Source organism: Athene cunicularia, assembly GCF_003259725.1.
Source record: "Athene cunicularia isolate RWA chromosome 1 unlocalized genomic scaffold, athCun1 chr1_part1, whole genome shotgun sequence".
Taxonomy (NCBI): Eukaryota; Metazoa; Chordata; class Aves; order Strigiformes; family Strigidae; genus Athene; species Athene cunicularia.
The window spans coordinates 112,331,078-112,356,098 of record NW_020799091.1 but is presented as its reverse complement, the minus strand read 5'-3'; the positions used below and the strand labels follow the sequence as shown (position 1 = coordinate 112,356,098).

The 25,021-nt window shown below is 40.5% G+C and overlaps 1 protein-coding gene across 8 annotated transcripts in view; it reads right to left on the bottom strand.

Moving 5' to 3' along the window:
- Positions 1-27: 27 nt before the first annotated feature.
- The window catches only part of POU2F1 (POU class 2 homeobox 1), a 91,980-nt gene continuing 66,986 nt past the window's right edge, over positions 28-25,021 (bottom strand). For 5 of the 8 annotated variants that reach the window (XM_026842957.1, XM_026842940.1, XM_026842948.1 and 2 more), the window contains 8 exons: positions 22,970-23,143; positions 19,146-19,287; positions 16,898-17,043; positions 15,870-16,049; positions 13,151-13,256; positions 12,376-12,721; positions 11,446-11,534; positions 9,676-10,249 (listed from right to left, as the gene is read on the bottom strand). In XM_026842957.1, coding sequence (XP_026698758.1) covers positions 9,939-10,249; positions 11,446-11,534; positions 12,376-12,721; positions 13,151-13,256; positions 15,870-16,049; positions 16,898-17,043; positions 19,146-19,287; positions 22,970-23,143 — 1,494 coding nt within the window. In that variant the 3' untranslated portion in view covers positions 9,676-9,938. Of the gene's footprint in view, positions 1,132-4,828; positions 10,250-11,445; positions 11,535-12,375; positions 12,722-13,150; positions 13,257-15,229; positions 15,315-15,869; positions 16,050-16,897; positions 17,044-19,145; positions 19,288-22,969; positions 23,144-25,021 lie in introns of those variants that run through there. The other 3 variants (XM_026842974.1, XM_026842966.1, XR_003397812.1) reach the window with 3 other exon arrangements.

Genomic DNA, 25,021 nt, shown 5'->3' with positions numbered 1-25,021 from the left:
TTTTTTTTTTTTTTTTTTTTTTTTTTTTTTTTTTTTTTTTTTTTTTTTTTTTTGGTCATGTTAAAAAGTGAGTAGCGTGTACGCAGCACTGGGCTGAGCGTGCCTCCGGGCCCTGGAGTTCAGCGCAGCCCCGGGGCACCTGCCCCGGTGTGGGGAAAGGCAGCGCGGGCGGCCCTTGTCCACGGAGAGTGGAAGGGGAGGGGGTGGATATTCACAGACTAATCAAGAGGACCCCTTGTAACCAAAGGAAATAAGGTAAGATTGCAATTTGCCCTCACTTTGCAGTAGCTTTTAAGCAGCGACATTCAGAGGCGTTAGGGGGTCACTCCCCAGGTTGCAGGTCACGGGGTGCTATAGGCCAGAGTTCAGTGTTAATCAAAGGAGAGAGGGCAGACTTGGCAACTCTGTAGGGTTTGGAGAAAGTTAAAGCAAGTTACTCAGTTACGAGTTAGAAATGAGGTATACGACAGCTCCTGTACCTGTGGCGGATAAACACCCCACACCTACTCACACCTAGCCTTAGATACTACCACAGAGGAAGGAAATGGAACAACAGCACTGGCAGGGACAAAGAAGCTACTACCCGGGTCCTTCCCACAGAGCGCTGGCACGCAAGGCGCCCCACGGGGACCAGCGCGGCTCCACGCCTCTTCAAACCACCCGCGGGCGGCTCGCCAGCGATCCTGATCCCTTCCCCGTTTCACAGGGAGGCCCAGTCCAGCTCCCCGGGAACTCACAGGCAGCGGCGCCAATCTCCACGTCTTTCACATCACGTTTTCCCCTCGGACTCGCTTGGGTGCAGGGAGCACCTGGGTCACAGAGGCCACCACATGGAGAGTGAACAGGGGAAGAACTAAAGGTTTTGTCTCAACTGCCTTGTTCTCAGGACACTGTCACGGGTGCTCTTGTTTTGAAACTGTTTCTCAAGGGGGTTGTGTGATCTCCACGATTCGCCCCTTGGCATGCCATTTCCAATGTCTTGGGATTCCTTCTGTTTAAGAATTTCATATTTCTATAGCACCGCAACATGCCAGCTTTGTCCGCACACAACGTTGTCACATTCAGGGAATAGGGCTTAAGTAGTTGCTAATACAAAATTCAGCAAAGGCAGTATGAATCCTGAAGTGGGGCCTACAACAGGTGAGAGAATTTGGGGAGGAAAGGGGAAGCTAGCGTGATAAATTAAGTATCTTATGGTTGTATGTAAAGCTCTGCCGGAGAATATTCACCAGCAGACCGACACAGTTTTAAGACAGATCAGCGTTTTGGTCTGAGCTACTTGACAATGTCCTGTTTGGTAGAGAGATGAAATAAGGCAGAGGGGGTATGTTCCAGTTCTGGGACTGAGCCTCAGCAGCACTAAGGAACGCCAAAGGGTATCGTCTTCCCTCGCCTCCCACAAGCTGTTTCATTTCCTTCCTCAGATTTGTTTTCCTTAAAGCACACCTTGTTTTCCACTTCTTTTGTTCCAAGTGCTCTTTTCTTTGAGAAGTCATTTCTTCAATATCCCTATTACCTATCTATAAATCTAACTAGCTCTTTGAAAAGTCACACAATATTAATACCACTTTTACATAATGTCAGAACAACAATTCTATTAGTAAAGCTTTCAGTGAAGTTCTGCAACCCGATTGGTGTCCAGAGGAAGAGTAGCTGGACAACCCACCTCTCCCCCTTCCTTCCTCCCTCCCTCCCCTCCCTTTCTTCACAAGAGCTCACCAAGTTCACCGATAAAACAACTCAGCCCAATAGCACGATACATGAACATGTACAAGGCTACTTTGGGGAGCAAAGAAAGGAGTCTTCAAGGTCCCTCCCTTAAGAGAAAGACCATACGCAAATGCTGTTGAACAGACTCTGACCTTGGACTACACTGCTTCCACATTCAAAGGAAAGAAACAGTTTTCCCTGACTGTATCCCAACATCAGCCTAAGACCTGCAGCACTGGGCAAGCCCCACACGCCGTTTGCCTTCACAGAGCCAAAGCGACTCTACGCAGAAAAGGCGGAAGCACCCACAAGAGACGAGGTCCTTACGGAAAGGGACACTGATCCAAAGCTCAACACTCCCCCCTCCCCCCTCCCCCCCCCTTTTCCTCTTACCCGCTCTGAGAACAGCAGAGCTGACAACGTATCAGTGCCTTTGGTTCCCTACGAGGCCACTGGGCGTTCTCCCACCCCAGTGGAGTCGAGCTCCTTTAGAAACCCACCTCTCCCGATCACCACACACAGCCAGGCGCACACGCTTGCGCACACACGCACTCGCACACAGCCCCACGCACCCCCCTCCCCTCTTCCCCCGCGCCATCAGCCTTGAAGGGAGATGAGGAGGGCGCCTTGGGGTCCAGACGGAGGGGGCTGCAGCCCCCTCCCAAGGCAGTAACCACTCACTCTTCTGCTGCTCCCACCGCAACACCAAGACATATGCCAGGAGAACGACCCACTCCCTCGCCAACAGCCCCTCAAAGCTCCTCTCCCATGACTGTCTCACAGTATTTCCACCCTTTCAGGCATACCACCCAGGTGTTAGGAGTAGGTTAGCTTTCACTTCTCAGTTTGGTTTTTTCTTTCATAGTTTTTGGTCTAGACAGGATTAGCATTGCTATTAGAAAAGGAAGTGTTTAAAAAGTTTTCCACCTATTATCAAGCACTACAAGCCCTACATTCAGTAACAAGACAAGGGGGATAAAAGGAACCTGTTTCACTTTTGCTCTCCCAGATAAATTAAGATGCGACAACCATTCTTCTCCCTCCCCGAAGTTAAACACAACGGACCCAGTTCAGCTCTGGAGCAACTCAACTAACTGAAAAGGATTTACACCACCTAGGCTGATTCTAACCCAGTACAGCCATCTTCTTTCCCCTGAGCCTCCTGGATACACGTTGCCTCATCTTTAGATCCCAGCAAAGGGCAAGGAAAGGCCAAGAGGGAGGGAAGTGTGCGCACACTTGAAAGGACCCTGAACAGCAACCCAATCAGTAACCTGCATGCCACCACGTGCTGTGCTGCAGATTAGACCACAGATAAACCAACCAAACAACAATCCCAAACCCAGGAGCGACAAAATGTTTCCTTTGGCAAGACAGATACAAGGAAAAAAATTCATGAGCAAACATTTTCCTTCTAACACAGTCAACCCCCTTCTCTGCCCCCAACATCCACCCACCCCCACCCGACCCTATAAAGTTGTAACCTATAAACAGGATCTCAAATACATACAGCATAATCATGTTTATCAATCATAATAAACATCAGTTCAACTAAACTCTACAGCTAGAATTATCTCCACTATTTATAAAGTTTGCTTTTCTCTTCTGATTTTTTCAGTTTAAAACCAGTTCTGCGACAATGCTAAGCTATGCTGAGGTATTTTATGAAGGTGCCAGAAGCCAGCTGCTACCCACAAGTATTGTTCTCAGAGCTGTATGGTGCTACCTTTCGCCAACGGAAGACGGGGGAAGGAACAAGGGGGGAGAGGGAAAGAGGGAGGGAAGGGGCCCAGATTATTCCAGTTACGGACGGTTCTTAGCAGGGTATCGCAGAATACGTTCTACATACTGACCGTATTGTCTACTCAGCTAGAAGGTGTCTTTTCTCTTCTCCCGCAGTTAAACTATTCGTAATTCCAGTGCAATCTTCCTAACACCCTTCTAACAGCATCCCACGGGGCTAAAAGCTCAGAGCATGTACCCATTAAGAGTGTCCTGGGAGAAGTGGCAGCAGATTCAGTGAAGACAGATGAGCTGAAAGAAAAAATCAAGTTCTTTTTCACACATTATTCTGTGTGTTTGTCTGTGAAGCTATGCAAGTACAGGAATCGCTTCTTTTCATCCTTCCAAAAGCACTGAAAATACTTGCGCTGACATACAGGGAACCTGGTACCATTCAGATCATGAAGCCAAAGATCTGAACATTTTCAGAAATTGCAAACTGTGAGTCAATAACTTTACGAAAAAGCCTCCTCTGTCAAAAATCTCTGATGTATTTTAGCGGTCTTCCAATTAGAAAGAAGAGAAAGACTCACAAGCAGCAACAGGAGCAAGATTTAATGACTGACAAGGGTAGAACCTCTGAAAAGTACGTATCTTGAATTCTGTATTGCTATAGTATTTTGGAAAGGCAGGGAGAAATAAGAGGTATTGGTTGCAAAAATATAAAGGAACTTGAGTTGGCTGTGTAAGGACTGACAACCATAAACCCAGTGGGGGGCAGCAGGCTAGCTTACTCCTTTGGTAACACTCCACTCTAGGCAACAGTCAGGTGTACATCGAAAAGGTATAAGCAGGCCCTGTGGATAAACATCATTTAACCATTTCAGGCAGAATAGGAATAGGGAATAGTTGCTCTTAATAAAGAGGCAACAAACAAACCTACATTTTAAACTTCTGGTTTAAAACCAAGCCTCATTGAAAGTTTGGACCAGGTGCACTATTCCACCTGTCCCAAAACACTCTTAATGACCATGAGAAATTACTTGTCTGTCTGAAATGATTTTGTAAAATGAATTTTTATTTAAGAAAATATTGATATTTAATGTGAGTTATATGATGTTTTGGTTTAGTATTTTGTGGTATGGTTCCAGCTGCAACAGGTGTTCTGCTCCATTTGTAACAAAGAAAGAGGGAATTGTGTTTTAAAGAATGCTGCTCTACAAGGCCATGCACAGAGTTGAGGAATTAACACTGTTGTCTCCTTCAGTAACTCAACTGCAGAAAGGTGTGCCGAACCAAAGCACACTGCAAGGCTTACAGAGGTGACATTTAAACATTACAACAAACCAAAATATTGGGTTATAGTTCCAAAAGGAGTAAAAAAAAAAAAAATTCCTATTACTCACACAATCGTTGGCATGGATGCACACAGAGAATTTTCGCAAACATGCTTTGGTATCAGCCATTCCCTTATTGCCCCCTGAGCAAAACTGGTTATTCTTATGATTTTTTTTTTTTAATACATTAATTATCCTAAAAAATTTTTGCAAGACAGCAAAAGATCAGAAGTATAAAATTTTTGTCTACAGTTAATGCTCACTGTAAAGTATGAAAAATAAAAAGAAGAAAAGGGGTGAAAGTAGAGGCAGTGGATTGCTCTTGCTCAAATGAAAAGCTATCATACTATGACAGAACATTTGTTCCCATGTGTTAAGATCAGCAGATCACTTCTTCACCCAGTGTTGGCATCCCCCTGATTAACCTACATGGTGCAAAAATCACAAGCTGTAACTTCAAATACATCAGGAGCTATACTGTTTCCACTGAAAAATCTGTCAGCCTGTTCCTTGAAAGATAGAATTCAAACTTGAAGCTTCTGATGTCCTAAAAGGTCTATAATTTGAGCCATCAGAATATGTGTCTTCCTCTTAATACTCTGGCGTTCTATTTTTCTCATACAAGATAACCTCACTAGCACTCAAACAAAATCACTGAGCAACAGCAGCAGCACATTCCTACATGAAGATCCAACTAACTTTCAAGTATGCTCCCCTTGCTGGTTCAGCCGAGCGCAGCTTTCCCTTTCATGGTAAAGTGACTTTTTGAATCCAATTTAACTTGTGTCTCAACAAGTATTTGCTGAAGCAGAGGATCTTAAGAAGTATCGGAACAATGATGTGTCATCACAAGTTACTCAAAGAAAAACAAAAAACTGAAGTGACACTAACACATGAGCTGGAAAAAAATTTTTTTCTCTTAAAAAACAGGTACTTGTGCATGCAACAAGCATGGTATCTCCCCAACAATGTGTTGAATGCACACACACACGCACCATCTCAGAGTGACATGATAAAAATGTACTTAAGACTAACACACTGCACAGTAACTCAGAAGCAAATAAATCCTCTTAAAGAGACTTAAATAGACAGATGTGACTCTTGCAAGCAGCTGTATCTGTGTGTACTTTCTATGAGCTGTTCATGAATCATTCTATGGTGACTACAGAGAGTGTGTTCTGAGGAGATCAAGTGTGCTAAAGCCGAACTGGAATACATTTTCTTAACATCAGAACACATTTCAGCACCAGCCTACAACAACTCATCCTGAAGCCATTTCCTAAATTGTTCTTGACCTTCAGGGCACATCTGTATTTGTGTCTCTCTGAATCTCTTGCTTTTTGAGCTAACTGTCCTTGGCTATAATGAGAGAGTTTTTCACCTATTTTCCTGCATATGTACTTTGGCATGCTTACAACTATGAAAAGCAACCCGTACATCTTTAAATGTGAAGACATGGAGCTCTGAAAAAGATGCTATTATCCTTTTCTAACATGCTATGAAATTCCTTCTGATCGTATTTACTAGGTCTGTATACAATTGTTATTGTCTCTTTTCAGATGCATCAATTTCTGCTGTCAGTATGATTACAATTTTAAAAAGAAACTTCTGCTAAACTCTAGTACATGATCTCATATTCCTTTCACGCTCTGAAGAAGCGTATGCGCTCGAACTAGGCAGATGTATACCCACTGCCAATCTGATTTCCTTCTTTCACCTAAACACTGGAGGTAGCCAGAATCCATGAGACAAAACACTGCCGGGGATGAAAAGCAGGCTTCAGGAGTGACAGTAAAGTCATTGGGGTCTTTTAGGACAATGAATCAGAGCACACTAGTGATGGACTCCATGGGATATGTGCTGTTTGGGTATTATGTCACCTTCCAAAAGCAAAACCAAGCCCTTTCTGGATATGTGGCAACTCTGAGTTTCCAGTTTCTCTCAGAAAAAGACTTGCTAAGAAATTCCCTGGAATCTGGGCCCCAAAGAGGGTGATACGGTAAAGAGGAGGAAGGTAAGGGGGTATAAGGTGCTCACACCAAAGCCATGTGACCAATGCAAAGGTAGTCAGGAAAAAAAGCAGATTTTTATAATAAATAAACCATCCAAGCTGCATTAGTGTTCCAGATATGTACTCAATAAAACCCTCTCCCAACCACAAACCAGCAAGAATGGGACATGAAAACTCATTCAGACAGCTAATGGCACAGTCTCTTTGAACTGTGGATAGAGGATTTTCCGGTGATTTAAGGCCCACCTTTCTTTGTGTTTCCTAGATATATGCAAGGATCATGCCCCCCCACCCCACCACAAAACCCTTCGGGAGTAGAGGATACATTGGAAAAAAGACCAGTAGTATCCACCCCCGACCTTTAACAAAAAAAGCTTCCTGATAAATCGTATTTTTGCACAGGCGTGAAAGTAAGTGGGAACTTTCAGAGTCAGGATGAACTTTATAGTTGCAGTTTTCCCCATCCTCTTACTTCACCAAACACAAGTCTCAGGGACTTGCATTCCTTTGGTAGAAACTGTAGTCTGTGCTAGGGCCTCCAGACCAACATAGTGGGTACCAGCATCTCCTCTTCCACTTCTTCCCTACCTCCCTGAAGCTTACCCAGCTATACCTTTTACTGCTCTGAAGCTATTACTTATGGGCCGTTTCCGTTTCTGTAGTATTATTCATAGCCCTAAAAGTCTCCTGCACAGCCTGAAGTTGTAGAGACGCATCAAAAATACTTAGATTTATCCATACTGGTGGGATGAGTGTGGGACCTGTTGGATTAACAATCCCCTGACATTGCCATTCTATTTACACATCAAATAAAAGAAAACAAATTAAAATCAAGTTAAGAGTCTGCCCCAAGGATAACACAAATTACCAACCCAAAAAAAAATATTAAAAACAAGCAGCAACTTTTATATAAAATTAATAAAAACAAAAGACAAATGAAAAAGAAATTGTCAGTAGCATCTATCGCCTCTCTGCATCTGAACTGCACTTATACAAACTAGTCCATTAGTACAGCAGCTTGCTAAAAATTGACTTTGGTTCAAGCTTAGTTTTAAAAAAATAAAACATAAAAAAATCAAAAACACATTAGAAACGGTGGACGGACATTTGTTAGTTTCCCTGCTCGCAGTTCACTAGTTTTGAAGTTTTAGGGATAATCAGTTTAAATATTCAGTAAAATAGGAAGGTGGAGAGTTAGAGATGAACAGAGCAAAAAAACATGGCGGTGGGGGAGAGATAAGGGGTTCTGCCACTTGAGTGCAAACGCAAATCCCACGTGCTCAGGTCACAAACCAAAGCACATGTAGAGTTTAAAGTTGCTGCCTTCTGGATCTTGGATGAGAAGCTCCAGGATCCCCCTGAATCATCAACAAAATGAACATAGCTGCATCAGCTCATTATTTTAGGACACTCTGGTGACAAAAGAAAAGGGGGTGGGAGGGAAAGGGACTCTTCTAATACCCTTACTAGCTAAAAGTAATTCAGTTTTATACACATAGCAGAAACCTTTAAATCCATCAGGAATGGAAAGTTCAAAGTGAACTGCATTGCAGTGATCCAGTCTTCTCTTTTTAAAAATTTTTTTTTGGTTCAGATACTAGATTGTATATTTAAGAATATACAGATCTAACTTCTGTACAGTTCATTACTTTTCCTCATCCACATAAATATCCTTTGCTACATGGATCAGAATCAACTTTGAAAAGATAGTTATAGTGGCAGGCAAGCCCCGACGCTCTGGTCAGAGATGCTTATTGCCATTTTTACATAGCTAGCAGCATCACAGCTCAGAGGCTACGCGAGATCACCCAGGTATGTGCAAAGCCCCAGAGTTAGCTCTACTGTGTTGGCATAAACAATGGTAACTTCTGTTCTCATATCGTTGGCTTCTGTGTTTTGCAGCCAGAAGCACTTTTCTATTAGAAAGTTATTCTAAATACGTTGGAAACGTCAAAATTAAAGGAGTATTGCTATGAATAGGGAGAATGTGACCTTTTGAAATCCTGTATCAATTCACCTGGCAGGAATCTAGGATTGTAAATGCTGTTTTACATGCTGCCAATCAACTTGGGTAACTTGACATTTTAAAAATATTTGTATATGCTCTCAACAGCAAAATCAAATCAACAGAACAGAAGAGTCATTGGTTTGCCACACAGTCTAGACTCAGGAGGTCAAATCCCACTCTCTGAAGTAAAAAGGAACCATGCACACAAAGCTAAGAGCAGAATTTGGCCACTTTCTCTAAATAATTAAGAGAAGGAGAACTGTAGTTTGGAACTAATTGCTACCTCTGCTTAAAAAGCACAGACCAGCCGGGGAATTTGCACACAATGATCTCTACTGCTACACTGAGCTTCCTGCACAAATGATGAAGAGAAATTCTTCTGACCCCTACAAGTAACCATTAGACAAATTCAAGGATGAGGAAACCGTTCAGAACATTCCCAGAAGATTAGGACAGAAAGTCTATTTGTGCTCCATTCTTCCTCTCCACCCTCCCGCCCTCCCCCCATGGTGTGGGAGCTCGCTGAAAATAATCCAGGAGCAAAAGACAAACGCGTCCAAACTATATATATAAAAATAATAATAATAATAATCATAATAATAATAATAGAGATACACCAGTAATACAGGCCTGCCTAAATTGTACCAGTTAAGAAAGGAACCCCCAACACGATTGATACGATTATAAACACCTTGTATGACATAATGGCCTGTACAACAGACCTATAAAATGATAATTAAAAAAGAAAGATATTTAGACCAGAAAGAAACAAGAAATCCCCTTCCCATGTTTGAGTTGATAACCCACCTTAACTTGTCATTGTGACTGCTGGAAATGATAAGTAGTCCTTTCAATTTTTTTGTGGTTTTTTGTTTTTCTGTTTTTTGTTTTTTTTACATTTTTGGTTAGAAAGTTCTCCGATCCATGAAGCGATCCTGAAAAGACAGTGTTTATTATAAAATTAGGCAAATGTCTGTCCCAGCTTTAAATCCTTCCTGTTTTGCTTTTGTTTTTTCTATTTTTCCTTCTCTCCCTTGTCCCCAGCAACACGGTGAGAGGATGCCCATCACACTTTCAGTTTATAAACCCCGCTGGCAGCCAATCCCACCGCACAGTGAAACAGGCTGCTGGCAGCACAGCTCAGCCCGGCTCACTGTGCCTTGGAGGCAGTAGTGGTGGTGGACGTGGCCCCGCTCGCAGAGGCCACCGTGAGGAGAGAGTTCTGGATGGACTCGGCTGAGGTGGAGGTGGCGTGAAGGCTGGCGACTGGTCCAGAGGCCCCTGCGGAGGCTGCAGCTGCAGAGACCAAGCTAACCGGGTTGCTGGTGAGCAGAGAAAGGTTCTGAGGGTTCAGGAACAGAGGGGCAGTTACGATGTTAGGAGTACCTCCAGCATTGGCAAACACCAAGTTTCCAGTTGCATCCAGTGATGTTATTGGAAGAGAGCCACCAGATGCAAGAGCTAAAAAAAGGGAAAAATTGAGCAGGGAGGAGATAACATTAACAGTAAGCAATAATGCAAAATGTGCCTAAAAGCAACTGGTCGCTGTGTTTTCCTTTCTCTGATATGTGTGCTCTCTATACCACTAACAACAGTCATCTTGTCATAGGTTGTTTTTTTAAAAAAAAATAAATGAGTGGATGAGACCTTGCAGGTACTAAAATGCCTCTGCTCCTAAACAAATTCCATCATACCTTTCCTCAGATCTTTACATGCAATACTGGTCTATGTTTCCTGCCTCAGAAAACCTGTACATTCAGGCAACTTGTACTGGAAAGGGTTGAGATGAGTGTTCACATGAAATGACAGCTATCACAAGATGTAACCCCGAGTGTAACACTTGAAATGTTGACATATAACCACTGTTACAACTTACTTTCACCGGTCTGCAGGGTTCAGTCTGCCTTAGAATATGATCTCCTAAATTTATTTATCTGTGACACTTCATGAAATGGTACTTTCTTGTACCCTGGGAACAAGATTCGTTAAGCTAGTTTAGAGGATATTTGAATATGTGTTAGCTAGCTCTTTAGGCACTTGTACTATCTAGTTTTTACAGATGACAAACTGAACTGAGAACAATTCTTGCTAAAGTCAGTAGAAATTTCTAGCTGCATGGCACTTCCAACATAAATCTTTACTCCTCTGAATAAGGATTTATGGATTTCAAGTTCTACATAAGGACTTTAGGAGGTAGGCTGTTTGTTGTGGGTTCTTTTTAAATACATATGAAGACAAGAATTCATGATGAAGTCTTGCTTGAAACTGCCCTCCTAACAGACCTCAAAACAGCACAACTCTGCTCAAGCTTATGCTAGAAGAGCTATAAAAAGCAAATCTCTAACCTGCTGGAGCTACACACCAATGGGGAGAGGATAACAAAATAAATTCCAGATTCAGATATCACTCAATATCTTAAATGCCTCCTGTATATCACTACAAGATCATACACAGTTCTAATCCCTTTTCTGAAGCTGTACCTGCCCTTATCTCTGTGATACATAAAAAGTATTTGCACATTTAAATTTTGTAAAACCTTTACTCCCATAATGTTTATGTCCAGTGCTGAGGACTCCGTGTTCTTTTTTGGTAGAGAAAAACAAAGCACGTGAACTGAAGTTGTGTGACAGTGATGCATTAAAAGGAACACTACTGACCTTGAATAGTTGCCAGTGTACTGTTGCTCATCAGGGCTGGGCTGAGAGCACCACCTAATGTCCCTGGATTGAGGCTGAGTAAGGCACCTCTGCAGGAAGCAAGATCGTGGAAGAAACAAAAACAAAGGGAAGGAGTATTACTTTTAAGAAAAGGTTGTCACTGTTCAGAAGTACACCATCATATTTAAAATTAAAAATAAGGGGGAGGTGGGGGGCAGGGAGGGAGGAAAGACCAGAGACTAAGGGCTAAATTTTAGTTTATTTTAGCTTCTCCTTCATGACGCCTTGAGTAGAGGTTGCGTTTCAGTTGTGTGGTTAGCAACATGCCTGAAGCACAGGCACTGTAAATACATGACTTGTACTGATTGTTGCTGTAAAAAAATTCTTGTATTTTGGGGAAACTGTCACTTGTTAGAGAGCTATCATCATCTCCCAATTTCAGATACGAAAGATGTAAATCAAGAGGAACTGCAGAAACAAAGACTCATCTCTCAGAGCAACATTTTTTAAAAATAAAGCTTCAACAATACATCATCATGCATCTTTAACAGCTTCTTGCTTGTGATGGAGAAATGAATACAGGTGTGGGGTGGGTCCAGGTTAGCTCTCCATTTTACAATTAGAAGAACTGAGTCTATGATTCAATGGTAAATTGCAGCTCTTAAGCTCTGCAGTGGGATGGATGACATCAAATAACAACATTATTGCAAGATAGCTTTTTAATATGTAAAATGAAAACAGTATTTGTGTATATTGATGGGAATCGCCAATTACCATCTGTAAGTAAACCTTCAGAATATGAGATAAATGACACTAGAATCACCAAGTGAACTACCAGAAAACAGTGATACATAAAAGCAATTTACCCCAAGAATTCTCCTTCCCTTTTCTGTCATCTCACCTAAAAGGCTGTGAAAAATTCATCCTTACCCAGCTGCAAACTGCGAGGATGCCATCAAGCCTGGGTTTAGTCCTGCTGCAGCAGCCATGGCAGCAAGACTTGCATTTGCAGGCAACTGTGCAGCTCCTTGTAATGCGGCTGCTGCCGCTGTTTGCAACCCTGATGCCGTTACCATCACCTGGCTGGTCCCAAGAGGGGAGGACAAGGGAGTGGAGGTTGTCTGTGTTGTGCTGGTCTCACTGGCACTGGATGCCTCTGAAATGGAGGCTGAGGCAGAAGGAGAAGGACTCAGGGAGGGTGATGTCACTGCTGAAGAAGCTGGAGGTGCTGTTGAAATCACTGTTGCCGTGTTGTTGGAGGTGGTTTCTGTTGTGCCTAGAAGATTGATTCTGGTTAGATCAGTACAAAACACAGATATGACTGAACAGAAACCACCACCCACCTGAACTGAACTGCACATCTAACAGAGACAAACACACATTTCTGGAGGACCAAGAAGCACCAAGAGTCCAAATAAGCAGCTCAGACTACAAGGAAATGATAGTTCTCAACAGGAGGCTGAGGAGCTCCAGAAGCTAACAACGGAATAGAGTATATTTCATTTCAGCATCACCTGTGATTTTAACCCCAGAAAAGTCAACTGAACAGTCACAAATACTGAAGTTGCCTGGTGGAGTAACAAGGAACAGCGACAAGGAAGTCCTGGGATACCAGTGATCAATACAATACTGAATGACCTTCTGAAGAGTTTAGAAGGGGAAAATGGTAGGGGTTAATGTGGGGAAAAGACAAATCTGCCCTTACCTGTGACTGACAGACTAGTTACAGCAGGACTGGTCAGAGGGAGCACAGGATTGACAGTCAGGGTTGTAGCTGCACTGCTAGTCACAAGGCTTGGCGTGGTTGCCACCTGGAGGTCAAAAAATGAATACAACTGCTCAACTGTTAAAAAACAAAAAGTTGGCTAGTAGACTTTGATTTCTTTCTTCTCATCCTCAGCTGAAGAAGTACCAGGGAAAACACGCATATAAGCTAGCTTTTTTGTAACTCCATTACTTTATCATTCAGTGGACCAATCATAGTACCTTCTCTAACTACCAGCAGTATCTTTACTCTTTATCATTAATTATTTGAAGGGAGGTAATATCCATTACATCCACACTGTCTCAGGACTGCAAGTTAGCCCTCCCACTCTGTCTCCCCCAAAGACCACACCTTTAATAGAGTTACTCTTCCAGAAAGAGTTACAAAATATATTTCTGCATGGGATTTTTTTTCTTGTTTAAACATCTTTTCAGCTCCAAATCTCCTTATCTGATAAAATTATTTAAACACACCAGCATCACCAAAGGTTTTTAGGGTAACGTTTCCATAGATAAAGAGAGTAACATTTTGCTTTTACTCAACCAAAATATAAGCTCTACTTTGATAAGTTTCCTTGTGCCAGAGGAAGGATCTCCGAATTTTAAAACACTCAAATGGCATTGGCTAATTTTACTTGTGGACAGCTAATTACAAGAATGCTACAATACACTGAAGACATTACAGATAAAAAAAACACCAAAGATTTAAGCCTGAAGGAACTAGCTTATGAGAAAAAATGAAATATAAGGAGAAAAAGGACATTTATGGACAAGAAATGGTGTCCAACAGTAGTATTTGAAGGCTGTTATACATCAATGAGAGAAATGAATCCTTTAAAATTGCCCAAGAGAACATAGCCACGGATACAGGCTAAAACCTTCCTCCTTTCCCCTTTCTTACCTTAAAGTTTATTATCAGAGAAATCTCTCTCATGCTGCATATCCTTTTATAGGAAGTCAAATGCTTCATGCATTTTAAACAAGACTGGGGCAACTGGGACAGATCTAAAAGCTTTCTGCCCATCTCAAATAGCGTACGAAATAAAGAAGAGCTAGATACATAGTACGCTTCCCACTAATGCAGCCCAGACATGGTATCCATCACGTGTCCACTGAACAGTTAAAGGCCAAGGTCACAATCCATATTTAAGGACAGTGAATGACCTAGAATACATACAGCTAACCTTATGGTTACAATCACTGACTTGAGCCAATGCAAAACTAGGCTGCCACCAAAAAGAGCATTCCTCTCCAATTCTGCCTCAGAGCCCTAGCACTTGTGCAGACAGGCTGTAAGTCCGATTGGTTATCTGGCCCTACTGAAAATTCATCATTCTTCTTCACATAGTTAATTTGCAGTCAAACTAGTAACAAAGCCCAATCATCCTACAGACACAATCTCCAGAGCTGACACAAGGAACCAACAAAGCACATAGCCAGTGAAGGCTGGGGGGCAGCAGGCCTGGAACAGCTATTTGAGTGGTAGCACAGTCTTAAGAACGGCTTACAATGAGTGAAAATGCTTAGTGAAACATCACTGAAAAAATGCAGACTGTGGTTAACACCTCAATTTCTTACATACAATGGCAGTTTATAATAAAATGGAAACTTATGTAGGAAAGGTTTCTTAAGTTACAGTCTAAACTTGCATGGTTACTAAAACACACTATCACCAACCTCACTATGTTCTGCTTTGGTAGCAAGACATGCAACCTTGCTTTCCAACTGGGGGGAAAAAAAAGTAGAAAAACTTTAAAAAGACTAAGTACATTTAACACATCCCTTCCCCTGAAACAAAAGGCTGCATGCACACATCCTGAAACAAGGATGGGGGAAAAGAATGACACATCACCAAAATCAATGGTTTAATGAAGTACTGGAAAATATTAGCTACTACAGTGATGAGGGTGGAATAAATACTACAAAAGGACAGCTACAGGCTACATAAATTCCACCACATTCCTATTAGCATAGCTACTATGAAATCTAATAGCTACTGTTTCTATTTATGAAAACAGACCTCCATGGACATTGGTAGCAAAGGAGCTGAAGGAACCTTGATGCATGTGTTTTGTTACTCTTATTTTCATGAAGTTTGTGTTTACCTGAGGCAAATACAAGTGTGGGAAATTAATTACATGAGTATTAGCTAAATTGTTCCTTTGTTCCACGTCTTTTTTTTATATAAATCATTCCTAAGTGCCAACAACAGTGTCACTGGGTTTGTGAGACTTAAGTCTCAAAATGATACATTTTACTAGTAGCTACACATCTACTTATCAGAGCAGCCAGAAGAAGAGGGGAGGAGTAGAGCTGTTAAGCATTTTTTTATTACTATTATTTTACAAAAAAAGTCCAGATATGAACTGGAGTTACTATCTGGCATATGTTCAAAGCAACAGCCCCAACTGCGATTTTGCTAGTCAGAATATTTACTCACCAGCTGACTAAATAAAACACACAAACTGGAGGCCCAACTACTGCCTGACTTATAAGCATTATCTCTCTTAGACAGTATGCAAGTAGGATATTTAAAATGCCAGTAAAAGATAACTTTGTGAGAACAAGTCTGCTGTACAAACAAGGTGTAGCATGTGCAACTTCCACAGTTGCTCTATCTCTTCCAGTCATCTTTGTAAACACAGTTGCTTGATTCTTACCAGTGAGGTTGGGCAAGGGAAAATTGCTTTGATGGGCGAGCTGCTGGTTCCACCACTGCTGGGTGGGTTGATCCTTTTCTCCTTCTGGCGCCGGTTACAGAACCAAACGCGGATCACCTCCTTCTCCATGTTTAGCTGGTCAGCTATCATGGTGATCTCATCCGAGGTAGGCTTTTGGTTCTGAGAAAAGGAAACAGTACTTGAAAAGCTGTGAAACTACCTTCTGAAGTTTTATATTATAGCTGTTTCTTCACTAGGCAGAAATCTAGATATGCCATTTATATCCAGAATCTGGCCAGCGGTACAGTAGAGACAGACCGTAAGTACTTCTGCCCTCCATCTTCCTAGTTACAGGAACATTTCTACCAAAAGCAAGCTGTGTTCCTCAGAGATGGGTGATGAAGACTAAGCTCATGTGCTTCTTTCTGAGAGAAGGGATCTGACTTGTGAGCTAATCCTTCAAGGAAATCTACACTGTGATAAGGAAATATTTTGTTCAGCATCTCTCAAAAAGGAATAGGAGAGATTAACCATAGCAACAGCCAAATGAACCACATGTTGTCTAGACCTATAATGAAAGACAGGTAGATTGAACATAGGCTATCTGCCCATACAGCTGCACAAAGTGCCTAACAAGAGTAACATAAGGCCAGCTAAAAAACTCACATTATGTATGTTCAGACTGTCACCACACTTATCCATCCTCAGAAAGGGTAATCTTTTTCTCTTCTTTCTGATGTGCAGAATATTAGATCTATGGCTCAGTATCTTGGAATGCGAAATCACAAAGTCAGTGAACTGCAAGAACCAATGAGGTTTTTTGAGGGGTTTTGAGTGTGTTTGGTTGGGGTTTTTTTAAAGTGAAGTAGATGTTGATACATGCTTCTTGGCACAGCCTTTGTATTCACCTCGTTTAGTACAAACATTTTCCTAAATAGCACAATAATGGGTTCACTATAACAAATACAATTGTTAAGCAAAGCTCCTTCATTTCTTTACAGGCTGAGCAGAGCAACAGAATCACTGACCTCCAGGAAACTCTTCTCTAAGGCCACACGTATGTTGGTCTCTATGCTGGTGCGTTTCTTCCTCCTACGGTTCAAGCCTTCGACCCCCAGCCCTGGAGAATTCAGGGCACTTGGGCTGGAGAGAGCTGAATCAGGTGAGTAGTTTTCTGAAAAAAGAAAGTAACATAAATCAGGAGATTTTATTTGAATGCAGTGCAATCTAATGCAAGGTCTGGTAAGACCCACTCTGCATCTACTCCAGATACATAGAGATTTCTGGAGATCACATGCATTAATCATTGTACTTGTAAATTACAACATATACTTGAAACTTACAAGCTATAAGTAAGCCCAGAGGGCACTCTGCTCCTGTATGCTACTGCAGTATCCCTTTTATAATACCTATACGAAGTTTGTCTCCCTTATATCGTTCCACCCTGCACTCATTCACTGCAAGTCAGTTTAAAGAAAAAAAGCAGTAACTGATATTCATGAGCCACAGCTGTAAGTCACATGCAATTACAAAAAAATCTGAGCATTCTGAAATTTCTTTTACCCATTCTGCAATATACTCGAGCAAGAGGAAGTTCATAGCCAGCTTCACGGTGTCCAATCTGTTCTCCCTGAAGATCTTAGCAGATACTCAGTGCTATGCAGTTCTACCAAACAGCCTACGCAGCTAGCAGCTCCTCCTCCTTAGCTTCACTAAGTCTCTAGCTGTCAACCCCTAAGCCTGCCTTTTTGGCTCTACAGAAGAGCAAAGAGAGAACACGTGCAAAATAACCAACAGGCAGGTGCCAGCAGGAAATTTAAACAAAATGATTAATTGCAGCTGGAGATCCCTCATTGCACTGGAGTTTGTGGGTGATAAGCAGGTGCCAAAGTTCATAATGCTGAAGATCATTCTGGTGGGCTCAGATGAGCAAGTACATTCAGTCCATTATTTTACTTTTTTTTTTTTTTTTCAGTAATGGGTCCCATAAATGTGCCCCCTCTCCATCCTGAAAACCCCCTGGAATAAGCTGAGTCCTGCAACAAAAATTCTCCAACACTCCAACTTAATGTAATGGAAGGGATCATTGGTATGCTTGCCCTGCCTGGCTCTACGTAAAAGTAGCCTTTAAAGTAATCAGAATCTTTCTTCCAAAGATTTTCATGAAACTGAATGAGAGCCAAAGAACGGTTCCCAACTTCCAGGATGTGAAGAATCCTGACACAGTTTACAGTCCTTAACAGATCCAAGTATTTATTCAGGCTAGCAGGGAAAGCAAACTATGACAAACTATGGACTCATCCAGTATTGCTGGAAGGTCTGTGGACCACTGGCCTATGGACTAGAGCACTCAGTGTGAAGATCTTTTATGTTTTTTACAACAGATCTAGATTACCTAAAGATAACCCTTGTCAGCACAACAGAATGACATTTCCATGTTTCAATGCAGGACAAATTTTCAATGCTGCATCCAATTACTTTCAAAATTTTAGAGAATGCTGTAGGCGCCAGCATAAAGCTCTCTTCATTTTGGTAAAAATAGGAAGGCACACACCGTCCCTGCCATCTGTTTAGCAGATCCATCAGTTTTATACTATATGCAATTGTATACTTGGAAGAAAAAGCTGGCTGACAGCACTCTTAAACACTTTCCATTCTAACACCTAGCACTACCATCCAAACTCATTTTGCTTGTGGAAAAAAAGAAAGAAAACAAGAAAAGACCACCAACATTGGCATCATGAATAACTTATGCCCCAGGAAAAAATAATTCTGGATGGAAAAAGCAAAACCTAACCCACAAAAAATTCTTCCTATGGGGAGAAAGAGTGTTTATACAGACCCTTGGAAAGCAAAGAAAAGAATGCACACGGGGGTGTGGGAGGAGATGAATGCAATAAGCTCTGCCTACTGAAACAACAAAACCATGCAACCCACTCACTATTACACATCTGAAAAAAGAAAGCTAGAAGAGGATTAGAAGTTATATGCATTAACGTACATGAAGGAGGAAAACCATGAGACATATTACACTTCACCCCATGCAATTATTCAGCTGGCTGCAGAACACAATTCTGAAAGTTCACATTAGAATGATTTCTGATGTGTATAGACACATGAAAAGGCAAGTATGGACCCTTTTCATACACCCATGGACAGTTACAAAGATTGTTGGCTTCATAAAACCGTAAGGGCATAAATGAAGCAGTTTTTCAGGGTTTTTCAGAATCCTACTGATTTTGGTAGGCTGGTGAAGAAATATACAGACTCATTCACCTGCATCATTGAGCCACTTTTCCAGAAGTGGCTTTAACTTGCACATGTTCTTAAAGCTGAGGTTCAAGGCTTCAAAGCGAGAGATGGTAGTTTGGCTGAAGTCATTTCCATAGAGTTTGCCCATAGCGAGCCCAACATCACCCTGGACAAAGAAAGAGAAAAAAGGGATTCACTAACATAGGCACTTCCAAAGCAAGGAATCCTGTTGCATTCTTGTGTCCTCTTAGTGACTCCACTGCTGCATGGAATTTCAGTTTCACAGAAACTGGCTCAGCCCTACCAAGTTTCATGCTAAAGCAAATAATCATGAAGAAATGTCAAACCTCAGTCAGTTTAACCATGTAACTCTTTCCAGGAAACCCCTGATGCTTTGTCTTCTTAGCATTATCACTGAGCAGAACATTCCACTGAATATTAACTTGTAATTTTTTTCTTAGTTCTTTAAGTAAATGCCAAGCTCTCTTTAGAAGCAGATTTAAGTATCTGTGTATTTCACAATGAAGAAAAGTTCAAATAAGCAGAAATGCAGTGAATTCATGTTCTCAAATTAGTAGAAAATACTCTTGAAAAGATGTCTACAAACATGTATCACATTTAAACAGATGTAAAATCAGTCTTATCTGAACTTTTAGTATTTTGTGAGGTTCAAAACAAACTTCTCCCCACAGATCCATATTTCAAAGAGGACAAGAAGTTGAACCATTTCAAATAATTATTAACTGTAGTCTTCACTACCATTACTCATCTGCCAAAAATCTATCCAGGAGATCTACAGACAGATGATCATCTCTTCGTATCTGTTATTGCTTTTCGAAACTCAGTTTTAGCTAGCTATCAGACATTCTGCTTACCCTTTTATACACACACACACACACAGACACATCTATGTAGTTTACACTTGGAAAGTCTTGTTTGAAAAGGAAAAAAACCCTCAATCTTTATTGTGGCCATTAAAAACATCATAATGTTTTCTTGTTTTGTTTTAAAGCTGGAAGGTCCTGCCCTTTGAAAAAAATGTAATTTTTAAAAAAATTATCCTATTTGGTCTAAAGTAGTTTAACTTAGATGCTTATTTTTTAACACAAAAAGTATGAACAGTCTAGAAGTAGAGATTGAAAAGCTTGAGCACAGTTAGTGGAGTTTAATTGCAAGTGAGTTAGTTGGGTTGTGCATAAAGCTTGCTTTCTTTTGTTTTAGGTCAGATCTGCAACCACAGCTTGATACAAGTATAGTAATAGCATGCAGAGTGGCCACATACAAGCGAGGAAGAAAACAACCTTTGGTAAGCTTAGTAAATTGTGCAGGTTGCATAAAGAAAAATAATTTCCTTCCTAGAAGAGGACCAGAACAATTGGTCTGTATGCCCTTCCATCGAGGAAACACATGGGAACTCACATTTATACGTCTACCCATATGCCAGGATTTCATGCATTTTAAAACTCATAAATCATTCCAAGAGAAGTAACATGGATGTTCTACTGGGTTTATAAAGAAGAAAACCTGGATATGTAAACCATTTTAGAGATAAGTTGATTTATATCTTGGCAGGAAAGAGTTATGAAATTTGCTCCAGTTTCCCAACTAAATTTAATTCTGGTATTTATGTTGTTCTTACTAACACTTGCCATCTGATTTAAAATGAATAGTTAACCATTTCCTTGTCAACAGCTTTCAATGCCAAAAGGTGGCAGCATTTCAGCTGTAGGTAAAGAAATTTACATATTGGGGTGGGTCACTGAGAAGATGGATGGAACAGAGAATAAAGGCACCATTTACACATCTGATCATTGGACCACTCTGTAGGTCCAATGAAGCTCCAGTACTGAACTGAAACGGATTATAAGGTACATCATTGTTGTGTGTACTGGTCTGATGGACTAGCAGAGGTAATACCTTCTACAGAATAAAAATAACGTTGGCTAAAATGTTTGCTCACATAGCTTGAATCTGTACCAAACAATCAGTCACATACCTGCAATGATGCTAAATGCAGTATGTGTCTCTATGTCAAACATGGAGGTATTTTTAAGGAAACAATTAACCAAAGGATTTAAATCCATCACCAACTTTTCAGGCTGGGGGAAGAGACAGAACTGCCAAAATTCAAACCTGTTATATTGTTCACAAGACAGAACGTAGTGTTTAGTTTGCAATGCAAACTAAATCTTACAATTTTTTTTGAAAGGCAGAGGTGCATGCGTCTGAAAAAGCTTACAGTACCACTGGAAATAAATTTCTTTTATCCTCTGGAAGGCAGTCTATTTATGCAACTGTATCAAACCAAAGTAATAGGGGTCTTAAATTATCATCCAATTACACAATTAGGTAGAAGTTACTAGAACTGCCTAATTATACACATACAAACTCAGAGTAGGTTAAGAATCATCACATGCAATTTCATTACTTTCTCAAGAGTTCCCTGTTTTAAGCTGAAAAGCAAATACTGAAACGTAAGCCTGAGCAGTTGTGTTCATTTTTGCTCACCATGAAAATTCCCAACAGAGTCAATAAAGAAGGGTTAACCCATAACTTAAAAAGTCCAGTTGAGCCTTTATAATCATCTCACAGCAGGGCAGATTAAACATAATAACTAAAGAGCTACATGAACTTCCTCAATCAGGCTATAGGGAAGCTATTCTATTTTCCTCTATTCTGTTCTGCTCTATTCTAGCTTTTGTGTGTGTCCATCACTTGCATTTCTGTGCCTCCCTCTAGTGGAAAGAAGGAAGGGAAGGAGGCACACACGCCAGCAAAATGCACTTAATTTTACTAAGAACATTCTGTTCTTGAGTTATAATTAAGATGCTGCCAAGAACTTTCATTATGAACCCTGATTTTTCAAACATTTAGACCTTTGCCAGAAAAATAAATCTGACTTCAGCACATACTTTCAGCTAGAGTAGATTTACTTATTCCACAGAGGGAACAAATCACATAGGTTGGATTGACTGCTCTGAGCTCAGGCTTTTAAATACCTACTTTGATTTTTGCATGCTATTTCTTCCAGCAAAAACACACCTATGCTTACCACAGACTCCTGCCAAAAATAATTGTTTACCTGGATGAATATGTTAATTTTGTGAGGAAAAAAGTGCATTTTGATATTAATAAGGACTCTTGGATCCAAGCAGCATTTCCCTTCAACAGAATAACCGAATATATAAATGCACTTTATACTTTTAATCGTACTCCTTGTTCAACCATTTTTACTATGTTCAACATTACTTTTCTTCTGCTCTATGGGTATTTCTGAGCTTTTAAGCAAAACAAAACAAACCACAACTCCAGTTCACCTCTGTAAGAAGAGAACTTCAAAGGTGACAGTCGTTTCAGGTTTTGTTTAGGAACCTTAGCAAAAGCACTAAATACAGAAATCATTGATGTTTAATAGGAAAATACACTTGAGAGATAAAAACCCTTTGACATCCAAAGCAACTCCACAGTTGTGATATACTTTTTAAACACACAGAGCAGTTAATTGTGCTGTATGATTTTTGGAACTTTGTACTTCTGAAGGCAGCTTTAAAGTGCTTTGTCCCATTCATTTTACATCGTATAGAATGAATAGTGCACATGCAATGACATCTGGAGCTAGTAAATGCATGTACCTGCTGGGAAAATGGCTATGCTTTAAAACCAACAGGGAAGTAAGATGGATGTATGGCTTTTTCTGTTATTTCTTAGAAATTCCCTACATAAAGGCCAGAGCATAACCCTATTTAAGAAGGTTCTCCTAGGAAAAGGTGGAATTGTAGTCTCCCTCTAGACTTGAAAGATGAGACCTCAGATTCCACACTGGCAGGCACTAAGGTACGTAGTCTCACCTGAGTGAATCCAAGTTTGATCCGTCTTTGTTTGAAAGTCTTGGCAAACTGCTCAAGCTCCTCAAGGTCACTGGGCTCCTCCAAGCTGGGAGTGTCAATTCGCTTTGGTGTTGACTGGCTCTGTGGAAGTGGCTGAATGGGGGTCGCTGCTATTGTGCGTGTTGGGGTTGCTGGCTATTAAGATAGAGAGCAAGGAAAAGATGACAATCAGACTTAAATAATAATCAGCAAGAATTAAATTCAAAAAAGATATGTGAGATTTCTGAGAGAAAGATCAACGAATTTGACATTTCCAGCAACCTGAAAGTTCCTTCAATTTATTTACATTCCTCTCAAGAACAAGCAATCACAATCCAGAAAACTGTATTAGTATGACAGCCTTTTAAAGACTGTCAGAACCAATTAAAGAAAAGAAAGAGATGTTCAATGCAGCAGATAACCAACAACCTTCACTTGCTACAGAAGCTGCTCAAAGAAAGGTTGAACACTCTTACTTGATACAGTTCTATTATTTATAGACAGCTTGGCATTCATCCCCTTTTAATAATTTTAAAATTGAATTTACAGCTTGTGTGAGGTGGCAGATTGTCATCAGCCCAAAAGTTTCAAGTCTCCTATTTAATCTTGGAACAGTGAGCACATACAGGTGCAGCAAACATGGCAAGTTTCCTCTGATGCCATCTCTTGTGACTGACTCAACTCTTGCAGCAAGAAAAAACTAGATCTACCTCTTAACTGTTCTGTTGATACTTGCAACAGTAATAATGAATGTACTGGTGATAACAGAAATTAAGCAAAGGCAACCTGTAGAAAATAATTTCTTTTAGGTCACATTTTTCTTCTGTATAAAAGGCTAATTTTCTAGGAAGTCCACACAAGATTCACTATTCCTGAATATTGGCAGACTAGAGCATTTGCTATGCAGCAATAATAAAAATCTGAAAAAAACCTGAGCATCATGGAAAATATTCTCAGGTGAACAAAATATATTAAAATCTGGTATTGCACAGTTCAGGTTTTATATGCAACAGTAACACTGGAAACACGTTTTCAGTGCGTAACTCTACCTTCTTACATGCCACAGATAAACTGAGATGCAGAGACAAACAGTTTACTCCAATTCAGTTCTATGCAGTTCAGCTGAGGCTCTTAAGTAAAGGTGACTTCATGCTTTTATGTCCTATGGCCAGTTCTGAAACTACAGATTCCTTCAGGGCAAGTAAGAACAGCCTCAAGTCTACACAATACTATGGTACTATGCAAAGTAGTACTGTATGCAAGTAGTACTCTATGCAAAGGTCCAGAAACAGCTGTCCTAAAAGAAATGGCCTACATATAGTTGAATCTTTACGTAGCTCCTTATGGTTTTTTTTCTTCTGGGTTAGTGCAGTATTTTGCAGTGCACAGCAGATGGTAGAGGGAGGTCAGGATCTGTAATTCCATTACTTGAGAAATAATGTGATCATGTATGATCTTTCTAGGCCTGCAGATATATATGTTACACTACAACAGTTTTTAATATTTTTTTTATTTATAGTGCATAATTACTGCAATATGACTTTTCTGACTTCATCCTCTTTATACAATTTATTTTCTCTCTGTACTTTTGATACATTTTTTAAATCCATGTATAATCTTTAGTAGGGAGTCATGCTGCTAACTGAGGTAAGAACTACAGAGACGAATTCCATTTTCCACATGGTGCATGAAAAATACTATAGGTAGTATAATAGAAAATGTAGTTTCTAAGGCTCTGACAGACTCAGGAATCTTATTACAGACTAAAAAATTCTTACAATTAACCAAGCTGGCAGGAAGATACTGTATGATTACATGGCCTTAGAGAAACAGCACGCAGTCACGTAACTAAACTGCACAGTAAAACCCAGAGTGAAGCAAAACTAAATTTGCAAGCACGTGCAACCTTAATATTGTTTTTCTTACAGTCTAAAAGCTTAATCATAGTGCTTTAATATTTTAAGATATATCTAACAGAATATTATGCATTTCTAACAATCTCTTTGCTTTCACAGAAAGTAACTAGTAAGACTG